At 41.3% G+C, this 21,484-nt stretch overlaps 1 protein-coding gene across 1 annotated transcript in view; it reads left to right on the forward strand.

The window, feature by feature from the left end:
* The first annotated feature begins 7,715 nt into the window (after positions 1 to 7,715).
* The window catches only part of LOC133478394 (nuclear receptor ROR-alpha A), a 62,708-nt gene continuing 48,939 nt past the window's right edge, over positions 7,716 to 21,484 (forward strand). The window contains exon 1 of the mRNA XM_061774424.1: positions 7,716 to 7,869. Within this exon, the coding sequence (XP_061630408.1) occupies positions 7,839 to 7,869 (31 nt within the window). The 5' untranslated portion in view covers positions 7,716 to 7,838. The remainder of the gene's footprint in view (positions 7,870 to 21,484) is intronic.

Consider the following 21,484-nt stretch of genomic DNA (forward strand, 5'->3'; position numbering starts at 1 on the left):
ACGTTTCCACATAGCAATTGATGTAAAAACCCTTCAGATATTCAAAATATACAGTATGTGTTCAACAGTACAGTACAGCTTGCTAACTGAATCATGTTGCTAAAGTCCACCATGTGCTCATTAAATGCAATCATTAGACAACAATGACCACCCTGTCAGCAAGCTTATATATTTTGTTGTTTGCATGTACAGTACATTGTCTGCCTGCAGTTAATTCATAAAACAGTGCCGGAGCTTGACCAATATGTATTTCTAACACCTAAATAACCACTACATACATACATACATACATACATACATGCATGTATTGCATTACATTGCAATACATATATCATATATATAATAAATAATTTGAGTATTTCTGGTGAGACACATTTTGTACTCATCTACAACCATGTGTTTCTTGCTTTAATTATAAGCAACTTAGTTTGGTAGCTGCATACTTGGCTGTTTTGTTTTCTTATTTCTTGCCTTAAGGTTAACTATTTTAGTTTACACGCCTACCTGCCCCCTTAGATCCGGCGTCAGGCTATATTGGTGATATTGGGGAGTGTGTCGGTTGGAGGCTAGGTAATACATCACACGCTCCGGGGGGTCTCCCTGGTATGGTCCTCAATAATGAAGTTCATTCGTTAACTTCTCCCTCAGAGGCCAAGTTCCCTTGCTGCCCTTTTCAGTGCCTTTGCAACTCTTACCGGAGTCACCCGACCGGCGGGGAAAAAAAACAAAAAACACATCATCATGCTTTTCCCCTTGACAGGCCCAGCGGTTGGTGTTGCAAGGCATGAAGAATAAGCAGGTCCATTACCAATCCCTCATGCCTGGTTATGGGCATAATTATCACAGGGAGAATGACCTGCTCTGTTTGGTTTGTTGCAGAGGAGCTGCACCTTCCTAATCACCTCCTACTTCCCTCCTGTCGTCCTCACGCCACGGTGATGGAGCTGTTTTTTTTCGGGATGGGTGGTGTGGGTCTTGCCAGTTCATTAGAATTCACAGGGTTCCACATCCCCGCATAGCCAGGCTAAGCCTCTCACACAGGCTGCCGTGCCTGCGATAATCTCCCCACCTTCTTCCCTTTTTCTCCCATCCTTTCCCCCTCCGTCCCCAAGGGCAGCCTCGCACAAAAGAGCTTGGCAGCAATTCATTGTTAAATCTCATTCCTATTGATCTATTGAAATATTGTTCCACGGGATGTGCCATGGCACTCCAGCAGTGCCAGTGATCTCTTTTCACCAAGCAAGTAAACGGATTCATTCCACTGAGTGACGACCTTTGTTGGATAACTCGACGTGCGTATTGTTCAAGGCCGCGTTAATCAATGCGAGAGCCATTGCAGTGGATTGTGTGCAGCTAAAGAGCCTGAAGACAGAAAGAAAATAGCCACAAGCCAGGTAATGGCAGTAACAACTGTGCAGCCAATAAAACAAAACGGTGGGTGTAAATAATAAATGTATTAACTGGGGTCTTGCCACGATTGCCTCCAGGGGTCATTTAATGTAAAGCAAGCGTGTAAATCTCCCTCAACTTGGTATGGCCTTGCTGCCATGGTGATTTTAATGCTCAAGCCTTCAATTCAGTTGATTTGGAAATACCTGGGGCTCTTATCTTAGTGTTTACGCAGAAAAATACATTCAAACTGAGCACTATAAATATCTGGAAAACAAAAGGCTACGGCCTTGTCAAGCATTCAGCGTCTTGTTGAATTTGATTATATGACAGTTGACAGTTGCACTTCACCTATGTACGAGTGATATGCTTTAAAATCGCTCTCTTTTGACCCTTCTGTTCTATAAATATTGTGTGTACGTGTATATGAGTGACAAATAGAAAGAGAGCGGAGCTGGGTTGGCCTGTGGCGACTGCATGTAAAGGATGCAGTGTGTGGTTGTGGTCATCAGATTGAATCCCATGAAAAATAAAACATATAGCTGCCACATTACTTCACTGAGCACAAAACATTTTGTTCAAACCTGCCTTGAATTCAACTATAGAGTATGTGCTCCTGTGGATTTAATCCAACATCCTTTCCTCTTTTTACTGTCCTTCAGTGTGTATATTTTTCAGCATGTTGTTTTTGTGATTTATTGAAGTCTTCCCACAAGCCCGCAGGAAATTGTTTGAAATGGCCCTAAATTGGTTTAGGATTGTGCAGTCTGGGCTTGTGCTATTATGCCTCTAATATTATACCCGACACTCCTTGGCATCTATATTAAATTGATCTGTATTGTTTCCATGGAGTGCTTGTTGCAGCTTGTTAATTTTACCACTGCTTCGGGCACGCTGGTGAGTCTAGAAACACCCAGGTGGCTCGGTTTGGGGAATATAAACCTCCGTTCTTGTTTTATAATTATCTCCTGACAAGCTCTGGCACACAACCAGGAAGTCCATCGCCGTTAATCCAGAGAGGTCATAGGTTGGAGAGTGCCACAACATGCAAACGACAAAAGTCTCCTGTCTCAGACGGCAGTCCAGAATAGTTAGCGTGGATCCGCCGCATGGCGAGTGAACGTGTGCGTGTGTGTAGAATGGCTACTGACAGACTGCTAATGAGGCTATTATCAGTTCTGGTCCGCTCCTCCTCTCCGGGGGCGCCAGGCCGATGCTGCTGCGCTTCATCTCAATTGAATTCAATTCCATGAAGCTTGTTTACAAGAAGTACATTTGCGTGAATGAATCCAAGAGGAGGGAGACTCGTGACTCGATAGATCGAAAGGCAGACACAGCTCATAATGCATGCTCAAGTGTGAAATAAAGTGATCCACTTCTGGCACGCTGTTAAAATAGTGTGTTTGCATTTTTATATGAGCAATTCAACACCTTTGGTGCTGACTTATGCATACTTAACTGAAGACTCTTGAGACACACGTTACCATGACCACGACAACAACAATCGATCGTGTCGTGTGTTTTATAAGAACAAAATGGGGGAAAACGTCAGCTGGTGGTCACCGGTGATCAGGAGAGGACTTTAATTCAAGGATTGCTTGAGGAATGTTCACGTACGTTGAATATGATACGGCTCGCAAGCAGGCAACAAAACACAATGTAGCCTAGCAAGCTAGTGCTAGCACTAATGGTTGTGCGTAAACATGCGGGCGTTATGTCGAATCATGCTCTAAAGTTTCGGTGTGTGTGAAGCAATTTCATTACAATAAAGTAATTTAATTACAGTAACTTAGCACTCATTATTTCTATCATTTTGTAATGTTGGTTTGACGTGACTGATTAGAATACATGACCTGACAAGATATTTTTGAAGATACGCAGAAAACAGTACACAAGTATATACAGTAAATGAAAAAGTCATTTAAATAGACACATTGCTCCATCTTGTGATCGGATCGGTGATCGGTTATTGTTTTTTTTTTGTTTGTTTTTTAAATCGGTGATCGGCACCAAAAATCCTGATCGTGTAATTCCTAATAATAACACTCCATTACGAATAAGGTGCTTTTCTGCGGAACAAGATACAGGTAATTTTTAACATTGAAACACTTACACAGATGAGAAGTGACACGTATGGTAATGGGGGAGGTCTCATTGTTTTACATGTGAGTCTGCTTGTCTTTATTTACAGACTTGATCGTTCATATGAAACGGAAATCTAGTGAAGTGTGTTGAATTGATGTGATGTCTAGCTTCGTGCAATTTAGGAGGAAATGAAAATGTCAGTTAATTTCCCAATTGTACGATCTTGGGGAAGTTCCACTGTAGTGCCAATTTGTAGCATAACCTGTTATCATTGTGTATATTTATGGTCAGTGCCACAGCTCTAGGCCTAGCCTGGTGAAACATCGAAGAGGAAAGTAATGCACTATAATTAAGACCTCATATTTTTTTTACCTGAGAAGATGCATGTACCAGTTATCATCGCTTTGACAGATTCACCATGTTGAGATTATTTAGCAAAATTTCTGCAACCTCTTGAGATTCGAATTTCTGAATTGCCTTTGCATCAGGATATCTTCATGGAGTGTCTGAGCTTGTACCGGTGTAGTGGCGCTAATGTTGCTGGGCAGACTTCACGATGAGAGCATCTCATCATGTACTAATTTCTCACGAGAATATTTAGTCAGTGGCCAAAAACGATCCTCCCCTTTGTGCCAAGCAAACATCAGATCATACTAAAGCAATTCTAATAAGTAACATTTCAACCCCCCTTGTTGCAAGTGAGTCTGGTCACAAACAGGAAGTGGGCTCATGTGCCGTGGATGTCTAGCAATATGCACATACACTGAATGGCTACAACATAAGTACACTTGTACAATCTAAAAAGATCTGATGAAAGAATTCTGCATTTCTTCTGATGATATTATTGCTTAGCTTTGCTTTGACATGAACGCAGTCAGATCAATGTGCAATGATTGAGAGATTGCCTTAATGTGTTAACAACACCACATTACTGCCAGCAGACCATCAGGTCCTTGAGAGGTTAATCAATGCTGTAATGAACATGTATCAGCAGCTTATTGGCATTCTGTCACAAGCAATGTGCAGCATTCAGGGAAGAATGTGGTCAACGGCAAATGTTAGCGGGAAAAATCTGTCCCTGGGGAGAACAAGGCATTGGAATGCATTTTCATGACGTGCCGTATAACCCTTTGTAGGCAACTCCATTAAATTCACTCATACTTGAAAATGTACAATTCTAGCCTGGGCTGATACAATTATTTGTACATTACAAATAAGATTATTAACCCCAAAAAATTTATCTTTTTTTTTTTTTTTTTTCCTTTCTGACAATGATTGACATACAGTATAGGCTGTATGGCATTTGCCTGTCAAATGGTTGAAATCTCCAATAGGTTGGACAACCACACTCCTGATGTTTTTATTTAATTGTGAAAAATGAGACACTCTCAGGGGGGAATAAATTGTGGTGGTCTACAACTACATTTTTATATTTCCTCGTGGTATGCATTGCTACGTATTGTGTTATTCTAACGAACCGGAATAAATTAGATTTTTAGTCATTTGAGGTAGTGGGACAAATCGTGATTCTTAGATGCATTATGATAAAGAATATGAAATTGATTAGTACACGATTAATAAATAACGCTGGCAGAAAGAAAAAAGTGGAATGCGGACTGTCAATGTGGTGCACATTATGGGCTGTGCAATCTCTTACCGTCTATGATACAGTATTTATTGACACAATACACAAATTTAATTTTCCCATTTAGAGCAGCAGAATGTCACCTCTGCTGAAAATGATTTTGTGATTTGTACTGAAAGAGGAGCGTCTTCATATCCATTCGGGTTGAGTCTCTAGACTCTCATGGTCAGGTAAAATCATAAAGGGGGATAAAGCTACCCAATAGCTACCCAAAAAAAGTACATGACCATGACCATCCACATAATAAACCATCTGAGTGAATAACTCTAGGGCGAAGTGAAACTAGGATATGATGGTGACAGCTCGTCCTTTTAGCGCATCTCACTAACACAATGAACACATGTTTAAGTCCATCAACCACATCTTGTGATGCAAAACCCAAACCAACTAAACAAGTACACATGACAACCTTTATTTAAAGTTTGGTCTGTCTCTGGCTCTAAGGTGAACACCTCACATGTCAGTTCAGGTGAGTGACGTGTGAATTGATTTGTGTGTGAATAATAATGTGATACTTGAGATCTCGACATGGTACAAAAAAATTGTTCTTACTTTTTTCCTCATAGATTCATTAAGCCGAACCTATTATTGGAATCTGATTATTTTGATCTTTTATGGTACATACCTGTGTACAGTATCATAAATGATGGGAGGATGCCGAGGATACATTTTGCTCTACGGACTATACATTTGGTTAAATGAAACTGGAATTTACCTTTGTATTTCCCCACTAGTTAGAGCAACACTATGTTTTTGTGCACTGCATATTTGGATACATGGAGAACATTGTTTTTGTTTACAACCATTCTATGTCGCGATGCTGCTATCCGTCCAGATATTACTCTTTACTTCAAATTTAAAAAATAAATAAAATCTCATCGCTTTGTGCCAAGCTACTGTGTGTGAACCTGTGGTAGTTTCCAGGAAGAATGATATAAGAACCAGTTTTGAAAAGCAACCACAGATTGGGGCAGCGCTCCAGTTAGGGTGTTTTAACTTGTGGTGAAAATCTTGCCTCTGTGAAAATGAGACTTCAACATCTCTGACATTATTTTCAACAGTTCACTATAGCGGCTGATTACTTTCTATCCCAGACACGCTTCAATTGATGCTATCAGCCTCTGCATGTTATTTTGTTCATTAGGCGGTACAATAAGAGACCATTGTTGACACAACATGAGTTAATATGTTTAGTGTCCCTAATGGATCACAGGGGTCCTAATGAAACGTCATGGAAAGATTTATGTCGCAACTGCTGTTGAGTCCTCATTTCCATATTGTATATGGTCAGGCATACCTTTATTCAATTATTAGGACACAGTAGAAGCCATCAAATGGGAATAAATAAATATTCAAATTGTCTCTAACTATTGCATACTTAATGTGCAATTCTCTCCCGGTGGAAGCATCATCATTCTCTTGCAAATATACAGCGATGCAGTCATGTTGTAAATGTCAGAGACATCTAAAGAGAATGTGAAATGAGCCTCCACAATCTCCAAATTTGAAATATTCATGGTGTAAACAAATATTTTTTTAGCCCCTTTTTTTATTTTAAGATTTGAAATATTGTAGCATCTGAAGGCGAAGACTCGCGCTGTTTGTGTTGAGATGATATGAGAAGCAGCTTGTTCAGGGAAATGCCAAATGCAACGTGGTTATTGGCCAAGGCTGGATTGCACTAAAACCAGAATATTGTATCAGAGGGAGGCAGCTGGCTACGAGTCAGAACAGATTATCATATGAGGATGAGCGAAGAGGAGGGGGTTGGCAGTGGGGGGTATATGGAAGGAGAGAGCGGCAGAGACGGGGATGGTAAGCAGGGGGCGAGAGCGAGGCGAAGAAATCATAGCGAGAAACTCATCGCCTGGTCGCTGTGTGGCGGTGGGGGGATCATCCAAACCCTTTCGCCACTATCGCCCCTTCTTCACCTGTCAAATTGAGTGTGCGAGATCTGTCAATGTGGATGCGTGTTCGATGGGGCTGCATGCAAGTCCCCGGAGAGGTCAGGGGAAGAAGCTGTGGTTCAATTCATTTTCTTCCACACTGCTGGCAGACATCTGGCCCCCACACTGATCACTCATATCTTCAGAGAGGGAGGAGGAGAGAGAAATTACACATCCCCTCTTATCCATCTTCTCCTCTATTTTTGCTTCTGATGTCTCTCTTCCCCCCCCCCCATCCTTGTCTAGCAATTTGTCCCCTTTTTTCTTCACTTTATACTTGACATTGCACCACAGAGAACAAAAGTGTAAGCCGGTGTCTGCTAGTTTTGACTGCAAAGATAAGAACACACTTAGATAGGTGGGAGAGTGTGTGCGTGCGTGCGTGCGTGCGTGCGTGCGTGTGTGTGTGTGCGTGTGTGTCTGTGTGCGTGTGCGTCTGTGTGTGTGTGCGCGCTGTGTCTCGCAGAGGCGGGCATGCTCGACTGCAATCAGCGGGAAGACGGCCAAGCTTCCCTGCCTGAGCGCTCAGCGCCCCTACTGGCTGCACGCTGTGCCAATCAAAGGCGGAGAAGAGGAGAGGAGTGGGGAGGACGGCGGAGACGGGGCGGGGGAGGAGTCAGAGCGGAGCGCTGATGTCACAGTCACATGGATTCTGGTGTGGTCATGCTCCAAGGCTGAGAGGCAGAGAGCTGTGCTGGCCAGCTGCTGCTGAAACAGCAGTGGAAGGGGCTTTGCACGGGGTGATAGTTGTTCTCTTATGGACCCGAAGCTTAATGATGTATTTTGTGATTTCAGCTATGAAAGGTAAGAAGGAGCATAAAACAATGCATGCTTGTGCGGGGACCCTGAGTAACAAGTCGGCAAGTACAGCCACGCTATTCATAGCCTGACAACTCTTTGCATTTCATTTGCAAGGCATGAGAGTGACAGAGAGAGAGCGAGAGAGAGGAAATGCCTTCATTACATTGCTTACGAATGGAAGGAAATGTTGCTTTCTCAACTGTGATTTTTTTTAAAATGATTATTATTATTTACATTATCATTTTTTTCCCTATTCCTAACTGTAGAGATATTGAAATTAAAAAATGCATTTGACTGAAAGTCAGTACTTTCTCATGCTGCTTCTCTGGGTTAAGTGCAGAAGTTTCACATGAGCATTTTTTTTTTTGTGTGTGGTAGTGTGCATACAGCTCTGGCAGGGAGGTCGTAAGGGTGTCCCTGTCGCTATTCCTTTCAGCACACTTCTTAATCCCGTTGTTCCAGTCCAGAGGACATGTCAATTGTGCGGGAGGATGTGCGTGGCTGTGTTGAACGCGGGTCGCAGAGAGGCAACAAGGCGCTTGCGCGACTGCCAGACGATGGGATGATAGAAGTGTATGGGTGTGTGTGTATATGTGCAATAATGGTGTGTGTATGAGAGTGCTCCACTGACCTATTTTTTTTTGGGGGGGGGGGCAAGTCGGCCTTACATGTGTAGCCATGAGACCCTGACTGGGTCCTCCCCGTCTGTGTGATGATGATGATCTCGGATGCCAAATCCCAACTCTTCCACCCCCTCTTTTATACAGACAAAAATGCACACGCACGCACGCACGCACACACACACACACTCACACACTCATTTGCACAGGCAGACATTGAAAGTGTAGTCATACGTAGAGTGCAGCACGCACTTCTCTTATGCATGGTTTCTCACAGACGCACACGCACACACACACACTGACTGTACATATGAGCATGCGCTTGACACATTTGAATACACTGATAATTCAGTGCAGACAAACGTTAGGACTCATATGCAGACATGCTCATGTGCACACGCGATGCAAATGGCTTGAATAACAAGTCATGAGGGAGCAAGAGCTGTTGTTTTGCATTAAGTGCAAAACAAAAAGATCCTAATGTTAATGTGCTGTGGCGTTTACTGTTTTTTTTGCTTTCCACCTGTCAAGTTTACATTTTTGCTTCAGAACAGTACATGATATGAAATTGTATGAATAAAAACACAAAACATAAAAAAAGACAAAATGCAAAGTCCCATAGCCTTCTGTCTGTATGAATGATTGACACCACATTTGTATTCATGTGTTTTCATTGTGATCGCATGAGATTAATTCATTAGTTAAGCTTGTGGACATTTGTGGTGTCTGTTTTTATCAATTGTGATGCGTGCCATGTTTGGACTTAACTCCTAGACCTTTGAAAATGACCATTGACCCTGTATCTTTTATATTCAATTCAGAATATAATAATAAATCTCACATTCATATGACATTTACATTGTGGGTCCTACCCAAACATTTGTTGGTGTGTTCTTGCTAAATGCATTTACTTTAACTTTATATCATACCTCTACTTTCTGATTTAGTAAACAGCCCAAGTTCTCTAAATAATGTCTTTAGCTGCTCTATTACACAATTGGTGATGACAGGTGCTGTTAATAAAATGAGAGGAGTGCATGCATCATTTAGGTTTTTCTTTTTGTACTTTACTATTTTTTATTTAAATTTTAAACTATTTTACCACGTTAACAGTCAACTACAAGAGCGGCACCATATGATAAGAGACAATTTTGTGTGGCCCTGCACCCTCTTGGGACCCCTCCATCTCTACTCTGCCTCCCTTTCCCATCCACTGTCTCACGAGTACCTAATTACCTGTAATGGAAACATCCCTCTCATTACCCCATGCAAATTAGGCACCATACTCAGCACAATTAAAATGAAAAACCCAGTTACATTATTAAAGAAAGTTCTTTGATGTGCTTATTGACAGAAAAGTATTTAAAAAAAAAAAAGGGAACCCGTCTTCGCCGTTAACCCTTCCTTAGAGCAGAGAGGAATATCTTTAGCTGTCTTTTTTTTTTCCAAGGAGGTCTGAGCGTGTGCAGACAGTGCATAAATATGTGATTTAGTGTGAGTGTGTACTAGACTGTAAAGAAATTTCTGGGTCTTCACAGAAAGTAAGGCCAAATGTCTCGTGATAGGCGCTTTGAGGTCATATTATCATGGTTGTAAATATTTGCTGTTGATTTGCTCCTCTTTGTCTCTACATTAGCAACCCATTGCAAAGCTGCAGGCCCTCGCACATTAAAGCAGAGGTTAACAAGATTGGCCATTATCCACTTTAAAGCCTCAGGAAATACAGAGGCAAAAGAAAAATGGCCACAGATTAAGGTGAAGGCAAATATAGCACAAGTTACCTGAAAGGATTTAAAATAAAGACACGATTAACAAAGAGGGGTAATTAGGGTCGCGTTCTTCCATACTCTGTTTAGGTTTTAATAAGACGCTAGTTAAAATAATAAGACGCTCATTAAAATAAAACCATATATAAAATCTAAATGCATAAAGACATATTTTGATTTTAATTCTTCCTTCTCTGGGGGTTTAATTTCCACTTCCAACTCAAATTACCAAGATAACATCAGAGCAAAAGCCCAATAAAAATCAGCCTGACAGACAGAGAGTGCGTGCCTTCATCCTTTCTTTCGGCTCTCAGCCGATGCAGGAAGTGCAACGGCGTCCCCACGGGTTATTAACGTGTGCGAGGAGGTGTGCCAGTTGGTGGCGTGCACGGCGTGATTTGCTCGCCGGTTGCCTTTCTGACTGTTTAATAAGATATTGATATTTTTTATTTGGCTCTATGATAGAATAGAGGATGGCCGTCATCGCAGAATGTTTGTGTGTGTGTGTGTGTATATATATATATATATATATATATATATAATATTTTCATCATTATCATTAAGTACTGCTGTGTTTGTACCATTCATGTTCCAGTGTGTCACTAGTGGTATTTCTCAGTGTCTTCAGTACACTACTACTGATGGGTTAGGTTAGGTAAGGAGGTACAATAGATTCCGTTTTGATTCCTCACAATAATGCACTGTTCAATTTATTAGTACTTGCCGCATCGCTCCACTGTTTTGTAAATGTAAATGAATAAATAAATAAATTAATCAGCTGAATACCTTTTGTATAATATTGAAAACAATGCCTTGTCTGTGGTTTTAACAAGGCACAATTTGGACACACTGAATTGCCTTTATGTATGTATGTATTGATCGCTGAAGCGTTTCCTTATCCGCACAGTTTGCATGTGCACACGCTTACTGTATGTGGCATGGGTGGCACAAAATATTCATCGACAAACTCCTATATGTGCGGCATCGTGCAGGCCGCCTGTGTCTCGCCTCGTCAGTCACACCTTGTGGTGCTGACAGAGCCGTCCAATCACAGGCCAGGTTAGGTAATACTCTTGCCTTTTCACCTATCAAACAGCGGGGAAGAAGAAAGCAGCGTCAGATAAGCATCGAGCTATGGGAGATTTTTTGTTCTTTATGAGTCAGAAATCTTGTGTTCATTTTCACACTTTACCAAGCTACATATCCACTATATACACTATATATTGTTTTTCCTTTATAGATGTCTCTTCCTGTCATGTAGCATTTTCCTGCTGACACACTACTTCCTCTGTCAGCACTGCTTATATCATCATTTACCACAGCTATGGTATTAAAGATCATGTTTACTCTTCTCCTTTTTTAGGCTGGTCAGTAGCGTTGCAAAAAAGACAAATGCCTAAGAAAATGAAAAATGGACTGAGTTCCACTTAAATGCCCATTGTACTGAGGTTTATGTATATATTAAATAAACATCGTGTTTGACATCATGGTTACATTAGGTTCTGTAGATACTCCCAAAGGAAATCCTGATATCCGGAAGCAGCAATAGCTATAATAAAGAAATCACAAGCGGTATGTACAGATCCGAGGTAATGGTAAAATATATATATAATTTTTATAAAAAACAGCAAAAAAATAAGAGTACGACCTCTAGGGGTGTTTGACTCTGCAGGTTCCAATGCAATTCTCATAAATGTATATTAGAGTGAATTTTTTGTTCGCTTTTCTGTTTACCGGCATGCATTAGGGTAAGATTAATAACAGGGTAAATTGTTTCCCTTTCCTATTTGCACCTGTTTGTCCTCATAAACCATTCAGCTTAGAAGTTGTTTTGTAGTGAAGGTGTTTTTTTTTTTCTCTTTTTATTCTGCATTTTATATCGTGTTTCCCCTCTGTGGGGCCTCTTGAGGGCTGTCCATCCATCAGTGTTTTTGAAGTTGCATCAAAGAGGAAATGGGGAGAAAAAGCATTATTGATTTTGCGTTTTGTATGACTCAAACACAAGAGGATGTTATAAACACGTAAGACCTTTAGGTGTTGAGTGAGTCGAGCCGGAGGGAGATGGGGATGGGGCAGAAACTGCAATAGGTGGAAGGTGAGTAGGAACTCCAGACTACGTTAATGCATGTGCGTCAAGAGTCAGCAGCTCGGTCCTCTGACTCCTATCATTCACCAGCCTGTTCTTAATGGTAGAGTAAATGAAGTCTCTTATTGTGGAAGACAAACCTCCAATGCTTCGTGAGACGTGTGATTCCTCAGATAGTTGGCCTGCTTCTCTTTGAAACACCAAGCTGCTTTCTTGTAATTGTAATCAGATCTCATGCCGGGAGCGCGTAAGAAGAGGAGCATTGTTAATGTCTTTTATCGCCTCAGTGTCCTCATGTGTCCACCCAGCAGAGGTGTCGTGACCCCCGCAGCCTGTTAGCCACATTTCCACCAAGCAGCTCCGTGTATGTCAGTAAAGCACCTTTATTGTAATTATAGAAAGAAAGTTCAGTTCGGAATGCAACATATTTTGTAGTGTTTCCATTGTACACGATCCCAAATCCTAACGGTGACACTTTTCAATACCCTTGTGTGTGATGTGCTCATTGCTGTGTTATGCTTTGGTACACTTGGAAGGTGGCGCAAGACACACTGTTGTCCGTTGATTGGTGAACAAAGCTTTCTTTTATGTTAAAAATAGAATGTATCGAAGACGAAAACAAGTGCCTTTTAAAGATAATGTTGCAAGATGGATTCAAAGCTGCATTTCCTGTTTATGCCTACTATTAACACACTGCATTTTACCGCATCATGTTTGTTTTCTTTGTTTAATTAATGAATGAATTATACAATTTCAGATATGGTAATTGAGATGCACTATTTACGTACCCCGATCGGGGATCTGAACTGCACCATGGTGACCTGCACAATGGCTCTTTCCAATAGAAGAAGATAGCAAAATAATTGAGCCGTTCCATGCCGGTCTTGAGCCATGTTTCCACCAAGCAGTACTGGACTTTGATCTAGTTTGCATTTTGACTGGGGTGTGTGTTAATAGTATGACGTCTTAGCAGTTAATCTTTCTCTCTGTTGTAAACCACTGTATTTTTTTTACAATGCCTTGTTTTGTTTTCTCCCCATTTTACCTTACCTTTCACATCAACATGAAAGTGACACCACTCTGTCCACCAATGAATGGAATTAGTGTGTTAAGTGACCCTACACTAGCGTACCTTCTATACATACTACCACTAGCGGTACCCAAATGCAAGGTGCCGGGTGAAGCGCGACACGTTGCAGTCCATTGAGTGGTTGTCAGAGAATCGTCAAATCTCTGCGACATGAATTAAGGTGTAACAAGGAGTATAATTAACAGTGAAACCAAATTCACCTAGTCACATTTTTTGGTGGGGGGTGGCAGCATCAATTACTGATGTTTTTTTTTAGTTCCGACAGAGCTCGGTTCCTATCTCCCAGGAATAGCACAGGATTACTTAAATAGAAAAAAAAAAAACACAAAATGTTCATAAATTATCAGAGAGGAGTTTGAATGTGTTTGTATTGTTACCTAGGTTGACCTCTTGGAAGGAACGTGGCTGTGCGAGGTCTCACTTGTTTGGTTGACTCAGCGGCAATATGGTCATAAAACGGTCAAGCTGTCCTTGAAGTGCTCCCTGTTAGTAAAGAAAAGACTGTACATGGTGACGGCACTGTCAGAAGTGCAGTGCTAGAATGCTCTAGAGTTGGGCGAGAAGAAGGGTCAGAGGTCATGACATACAAAGTCACCCTGCCCTCTGCTCCATGGAGACGGACTGCTGCATCGAGGGACCCTGGCAGGGAGGAAAGGATGAAAAATGAGAGGTGCATGGAATTCTGATGAGCTGAGGGCACGGGCAGAGCTGTAACAAAGGTCGTCGCTACATGCGCTCTAGCACTTTATTACAAAGGGGAGAGAAGCGCGAGCTCGTCTGATTATAAATCCCAGAATAAGCCACTGGGGGTGCTTCTTGTACAACAGTATCTGATTGAGCAAATGAACGCTGTCGTCATGAATAACAAAGAAAAATAGCCTTGGCGGAACAGTCTGCTCAAGATTGATTTTTATGCTCATGCGTAATTTGAAATAGAAGAAATGCTGCTTCAGTGCTAATTCCCAAGATGAAAGGAGAAGGAATGTGCAAGGCAATGAACTTTGTTTAAAGGCATTGCACATGGCTGTTTTAAGGGGCATGGCACTTTAATGAAATACAGCCCTGTTTACCAACTCCAGGAGTATAAAAAAAGGATACTTTGAAACTGTTTTCTTGGAAACAACGTTCCGGAGACTAGCGTGCAAGCTAAGTTGACAACAGGCTTCATTGACCGTCACTAAGCCTTTTTGAGCCAAGTTGTGGTGGGGCTGTCAGAACCAGTACTGGCCCCATATATTTATAATATAAAACGATAAGTTTCAATGATTATTTCACATTTAGTGACTGTATTATTTTAGCCTTTAAGAAAATATTACCTCTGTGTAGTTAGTTGTTTTACATGTTAAAAAAAACAAGAATGTGTTGATTTCATTGTATTTATTTACGTAATTCGTACTGGCCCTTTTGGGCCAGCGCCTGCAAGATAGCCCGTCTCAGTGCCATACTGGCCCAGGGCCATCGGGCCACCGTTAATGTCGGACCCTATTCACAGTTGTAATATGCGCTGAAATCAAACTTACTTTTGAAACATATTGTCACACATTTTCCTATTTGTGAACTTCAATGATTGATTCCATTCCAAGACTATTCACTCAAGCGCATACTTGAATCCTCCATCCATTTTCCCGACAGCTTGTCTTCATTAGGGTCACTGACTCTGGGCGAGAGATGGGTGGACTCTGGACTAGTTGCACCACATATAGACGAACAACAACTCACATCCGCACCAGGACAACTTTGTGTTCAATGAACCTAACATGCCTGTCTTTGGAATGTGGGAGGAATTCGGAGTAACAGGGAGGAGAACTCCCCAGAGGGTATGTGCCAAGGCTCGAACTCAAGATTTGTCAGCTGTGAGGCAGATACGCAAACCATTTGATCACCATACCACATTCTTACAGCTTTTTATTTATTTGGCTTACAGAACTGTGGGAAAAGCAGCCAATTTGTAAATCGTATCAATAGCAGTAGCTGAAAGTGACATATTTGTGAATGAGTCCCAATGGGTTTGAGACAATGTTTGAGTTTCCCAGCAGGGGGGTAAAAGGGTTATCTTGTCTGTGGAGAGATCATTGACCTATGTGAGATGAGCCCCCCCCCCCCAAATGTGAAATATCTGATTGCTGATTATGAGTTTATTCCCCATTGTGCTGAGCCTTTTGCGCGTCAGGATCCATCCCTCCCCGGCTGAACTGATTAAGGAGCTGGAGAATGATGCTCCAGCTCTCAGCGATTGCTCAAAGACTCCAAAAGGCTCGTAATCTGGAGTGCAGCTGGCAATCACCCACCACCGTCTCCTACAGTATGGGGGGGGGGGGGGGGCTTTGTTGTTTTCAAGTGGATTTTTTTGGCTTTTTGTTGTCTTTGCTCCCCTGGGCTTTCTTGTTTCTAGAATAAGAGCTTTCTTATAGTGCTGAGCGCAGGTCCTCGTCAAGCAAGCCACTCAGCTCAGCCGGTTCCAGCCTAGACAACAAGCATGTCAGCAAAGACAGTCTCGGGATGCGCTTATGATCACTCTCTAAGAGGAGCCTAATTTGGGCAAGAAGGAGCTTGATGTTAAAAAAAAAAAAAGCTTAGCTCATTTTCAAAGCTCCCTGAATCCAACACACGGGACAAAAGCATCAGTTAAATTGAAGGAAATAGCTCTACAGTTGCTCGAAAAATGTACCCTTATGTAAACTTTTAAGGGCTTATGTGCTGTTAAATGGATTTGTGTCAACGGGAAACACATTTCCCAGCAAAAGACGGGCACGCCTGCTTTATTTGCTCGAAGGGATCTGTTGCCTGGTTACAAATCAGCAGCTGTCATGTCAAAGTTTTGTTTTGTCAATAGTTGGAGGGGAGAGGAAGACAGCCGTAGTCCAACTGTGCTGATGGCTGTTTTAATGTCTTTAATGTGTGTCTTGGGGCGGCAAAGGAGAGTGTGCCCAAACAGAGCATTCTCAATTACTATCAATCCTGCACAGGCCTCCGCCTAATGGCATCCCACTGTCATCACACGCAAATGCACTCCAAAGGATTGAATGTTTGCACATACAAACTTCCAGAATGTGCTTTCTTGTGGAAATGCTAGCATCCCTACTATAGAACATTTATACAAACTTCGTAGCATACTATAATGATCAAATGGTGTTTATTTTAAGACAGGAAGTCTTGGCTAGGCCTCCAACCATCTCCTTAACGACTAACCTATGCATTTACTACTGATAATTTGTAATTTAAGATCACACTTATCAACAGTAGAGGGTTCCCTGGAAAATACTTTGTTGGATACCATCAGTGGAATATTGGACATCGGATGTACACATTCGAGTGCCACAGAGATTTTATTTTAGTTTTTCACAGGTCACAATTTTATAAAATTTTGTGTTGTATTAACACCTCAACATAAGCTATGTTCTACTGTTCAATTTTGATAACGTTATGTCGGTTCTCCTCCCTCATAAATTTAGTGGAGTCTACATACAAGGGTTCTGATACAAATACATAAACAATCCTGTTTGGATACATTGTGGTCTACAATAAAAACATTTTCTGGTCCCATACTTTTGCCTTAAGTTGGTATTACTGTTAAGGCAAAATTTGAGCACCCGTGTCAACAATCTCCTTGTGTTTTTATAAATCTATTTTTACACATTTTTCTATGACAAAGTGCTTTATTTTCTCGACAGTGCCTCACGTTGACGGCATTGAAGCATTTAGTCTCGCAGAATAAAATGCAAGGGTGAAAATGTTTAAAGGCATCCTTTGCCTCCAAATAAAATTATCAAGTACCTAATGAATACCTTGCCCATTTCGGCAGAGGATTACATTCATATTTTTTGGTTTTGATCTTTTGACACGTTTACATCGCCCGCTCTCCTTTGATCACGGCATGGTTTTTTTTTTTCCTTTTCTCTTGATGTGGGATTATTCTAATTTATACATAAGGGATTTTTTTTTCTCTGCTCAGGCTTCAGTTTGAGTAAACATGATATACATAGTAGACAAACTATACTTATTTACACAACCTCATTAATGAGCCCTGAGGTAATTAACCAGACGCCGCTGAGTAGGTTGAGACGGACACTGTTTAAGTAATGAATTTCTCTTTTTTTTTTTCTTACCTGGTGTGAGGGAAAAGTGTCTGATCAATTCCCCCTTCAGTTGTAGCACTTTGAAGCCCTGCTGTGTCTTCTGAGAGCACATCATTTATTCCCTCAAAGGCCACAGACCTCATGTATATGGTTGTAGTACATTGCTGCCTGGATCACCCTTAATTGCCAGCAAACCCTCCTAAAAATAGAAATCCCTCTAACCTCAATTAAACCCAAACAAGAGCAAGTCCTTGGTTGCAGAGAGTTTCTGCCCTATGTGGTAATGAAAGAAAAAAAAGTCAGCGGAAGAATTTGACAAAACCATTACCATATTGCTTGACATGATGTTTAAGCTACACACAAGTAATAAATAATAAAATAAAAACTACATTTAATTACAAGGAATGACATGAAAAGCAGGTAGCAAGTTGCAAATAATGCTAGCGGCTTTGCAGTCGACCCCATTGCCTGGATTTTTGTGTCTTAATAGCCTCTCAATTGTTATTGTTATGTAAAATATGTTTATAACTATATATTTAATCTTGTGAGATTTGTGAGAATCTCAAAATGTATGGTATGCTTCTGCTGTGCATGCAATTTATGACGCCAGGTTTTAATTTTGCTGAAATTTGAAGTTTATCACATCAGAAGCAAAAGAGGGGAATTGCGCATTTTAGTTTAAAAAATATTCAGTTTGCTTTATGAACTGAATGTTATCCATAGGCAACAGATATTGTATGCGTATTACGGCTGTATGTTCGAAATATAGATTTGATGTCTCAATAGTACATCCCCTGAGCGAGCACAAAAGCCTCCAATCATGAAGGGTTTATTTTTAAAACTACAGGAACGGCTTTCTGTGGATTAATTCCAGTGTATGGTTCCCATTGTGGGAGAAACAAATTGGGCTTTACGGAATTAGTGTGTTTGCCGCATAAATCTCAAATCTATTCCTGAAACATACAATTGTGGTTAATGTGATTGGATGTCTCTGTGTTGAATAAAAAGGAAGCTTCCCTGCTGGATTAGAGGTGCAAGTACAGACAAGATGGCTGGCTGTTTCTTCACACAGCAAGGTGTGTTGTCTGAATTCAATATGGATGTGCAGGGATGTCTGTGCACTTCGGTGCTGGGAGACTATTTGCCGAAGGTCATTTGGGATCATAGTGTGCCATTAATAATTCCTGAAAGCATCCAACATTTCCATCTGTTCTGCTGCAGCCCCCCAACCCCCCCCCCCCCCCCCCCCCCCCCCCCCCAAAAAAAAAAGAGTGCATCCGCAGGTTAGCATCATGCTTCCTGTTAAAGATGAAGAACATATCTGGTCATGAGGGCATGCTGGTCATTTATCAGCCAATCCATGACTGTCTGTCAGGTGTACACGTAGCACATAGTGGGGGTGTTAGGTTGTGAACTTTCTTTAGCATTAATGGGCTGAATTGAGTGGACATCTGTCACCTAGCAATTCCCCACCTTCCCTTGCAGGCTAGAAGCCTCACCATAGGGATGCAATTACCACCCTCCATCGTGTCTCGTCGGTTAGCTGGACCAGGCGGCGCCGGAGAAGTGATCAAACCCAATTTAAATCCAAGTATTGCATTCCGTACGCGCGCAGCTAGAAAAAAAAAAGAGCTCACAGGTGCGGCTGGAATTCCAGTCTCAATGACAGGCCTGTGTGAGATTCGCAGGAGTCCTGCAGGGAGTAAATGGATGTTTGGCAGGGGCGTACATTGCCCGGGCCTTGTGGGCGAGGAGACGTGTGTCTGGCTGAGTGAAAGATGGCGATGTGCATGGAGAGTGAGTGCACACAAGCTGAGGCTGTGACAGAAAACAGCGAGAGTTCGGCTCCTGCTGCTCCATCTTCCAACACTAACGATTAATTTCCTCTTGTTATTTATCTCTAACAATATCCCGATCATCATGCTACACAGGCCGAAACAACCATTCTACTCGTTTTTGTCTCCATGCATTTAAAGGTCATACTAGACATTATAATTTCCTGGGAATGGTGTGTGAAATCTGTGAAATGCTGGCACGAAGCTAAAAATAAAATGACAGACTGACAATAAAATAAATCAATGATAAGGGCTATTTTGATGCTTTTTTGACTGCACAGTACCGCCTTGGCTCTACTTGTCTCATTTTGGGGTAATCAGTTTTCCACTTAAAAGATTGTAAAACAGGCTCAATGATCAAGCCATTGGGAATAGAGTAACTTCAAATGGTGCCCCATAGATGCTATGAGCAGAATCGATTTTAATATTGATTTCTGTTAGGAATTAATATTAGTAATATAGAGTAAGTAAGAATGAATGAATGAAGTACTATTTCAATAACAGGGCTAAAAACTTATTTTATTTATTATTTATTTTTTTATCAATTCATCAGTCTGGATCAAAGTCCTGCATTATTTGCATAACATAAGCATTAGGTGAAGGTTTTGCTAGTAAGTGTTGGTCAAGATTTTGAAGCACAATAGCATAGTCATTTATATTATGGATTCTGGGTGTTTTTTTTTTTAATGCACTGTAATGTATCTGTTTCCTTTGTTGAAATGTTTGAGGCTTCACCCGCCTCATGTGGTCTGCTGATGAACCACCTGTATGTGTGTATGTTGTACTGTATTTACTGAATGTATGAATATATGTACTTATGAGTAACAGCCAAGGTAGAGCCGCAGGTTCTTGTACTGTACTGCAGGGCTGACCAGTGAGTCTGCTTGAATCACCATCAGCTCCAAACTGCTTCGCCTGGCCGATTTGAATGTTACATCTCTGCTGACTCATAACCCTGTCAGAACCTTTCTTCTTTATCGTATCGCCGCCTCCGGTGGCGTCTTGGCACAAGCGATACAAATTAACAATTCAGATTAGAAACCCGGTCACAATTACTGTGATATTGTCAGAGGCTTTGTTTAAGCTAAATGTTAAAAGATAATTTGACCGTGGCATTTCATTGGGAGTTAATGGCTGTGTCTGAACAAGCAGGAGAGTGATCAGCAAATGATTCAGGCTGGTTGTCAAAGTGTCAGTGGACAGTGGTTCAAGATGGTAGATAAAGGGGAATGATTGAGCAGCGTACAGCCGCAGGAAGTCCAACACCAGGGTTCAAGGTTATCTAGACAAATCAGACTCCTGTTACCATTCATCCCCTCCTCAACCACCAAAGCAGCAAATTAGCAATTCCGATGTCTGCAAGCAGGTCTGACCAGGGAATGCCTGTGAATCCTAATGCCATGATTAAATTTTCATATCCATCCTCAGGGAAGTGCTGCATATACAAAATAAGCCATCTCTTTTTATTTTTCAGCACTTTAAGTAAGGCTGTCGAGTTGAGTAAACATAACACGCTTCAATAGGGTTAAATAGATAAGGCGGGTTTGGGGTTAATGCTGGGGTAGAGAGCACATAGTGAAGTCTCTTTCTTCAGTGAAGATGCTTTGTAGTGATACACTTCACATTTGAGAACTATTATTTTCAATAAGGAACAGTTGTTCCTTCCACAGTTCCTTCTGTTACATCTGTCAGCATTTGTTACGTCCACTGCCCCAATTTTCACTGAAAGTTGAACTTTACCCAATTAATTCAGCAATTTGGAGTTGGGCTAGACTGGACTACGTCATTCTTATTTTATTAACATCTTTTGTGTAAAATAGACATACAGTGTAGATCATTATCAAGCCTTCACCCGGCCCACATCGATGCACTTGTGGTCTAACGTGAATGTTCTGCGTAAATTCGGTTTTAAAGCTGTCCATTGGCACATGATATAGGTATGTGCAAAGCGTTCCCTCCTATGATTTATTTTATTGTAGTATACTGAAAAAATATCAACGACATCATCCGCGACGAGTCATCGTCGACTCGACTTTCATCACAGTCGTGATGACTTTAATCTGGAGTCGTGCAAACCCTACTACTATTACCAAACTGTTACTTCATACTAATACCAATACAGTACCACCAACTATACTGCTACTA

This window comes from Phyllopteryx taeniolatus, chromosome 5, assembly GCF_024500385.1.
Source record: "Phyllopteryx taeniolatus isolate TA_2022b chromosome 5, UOR_Ptae_1.2, whole genome shotgun sequence".
NCBI lineage: Eukaryota > Metazoa > Chordata > Actinopteri > Syngnathiformes > Syngnathidae > Phyllopteryx > Phyllopteryx taeniolatus.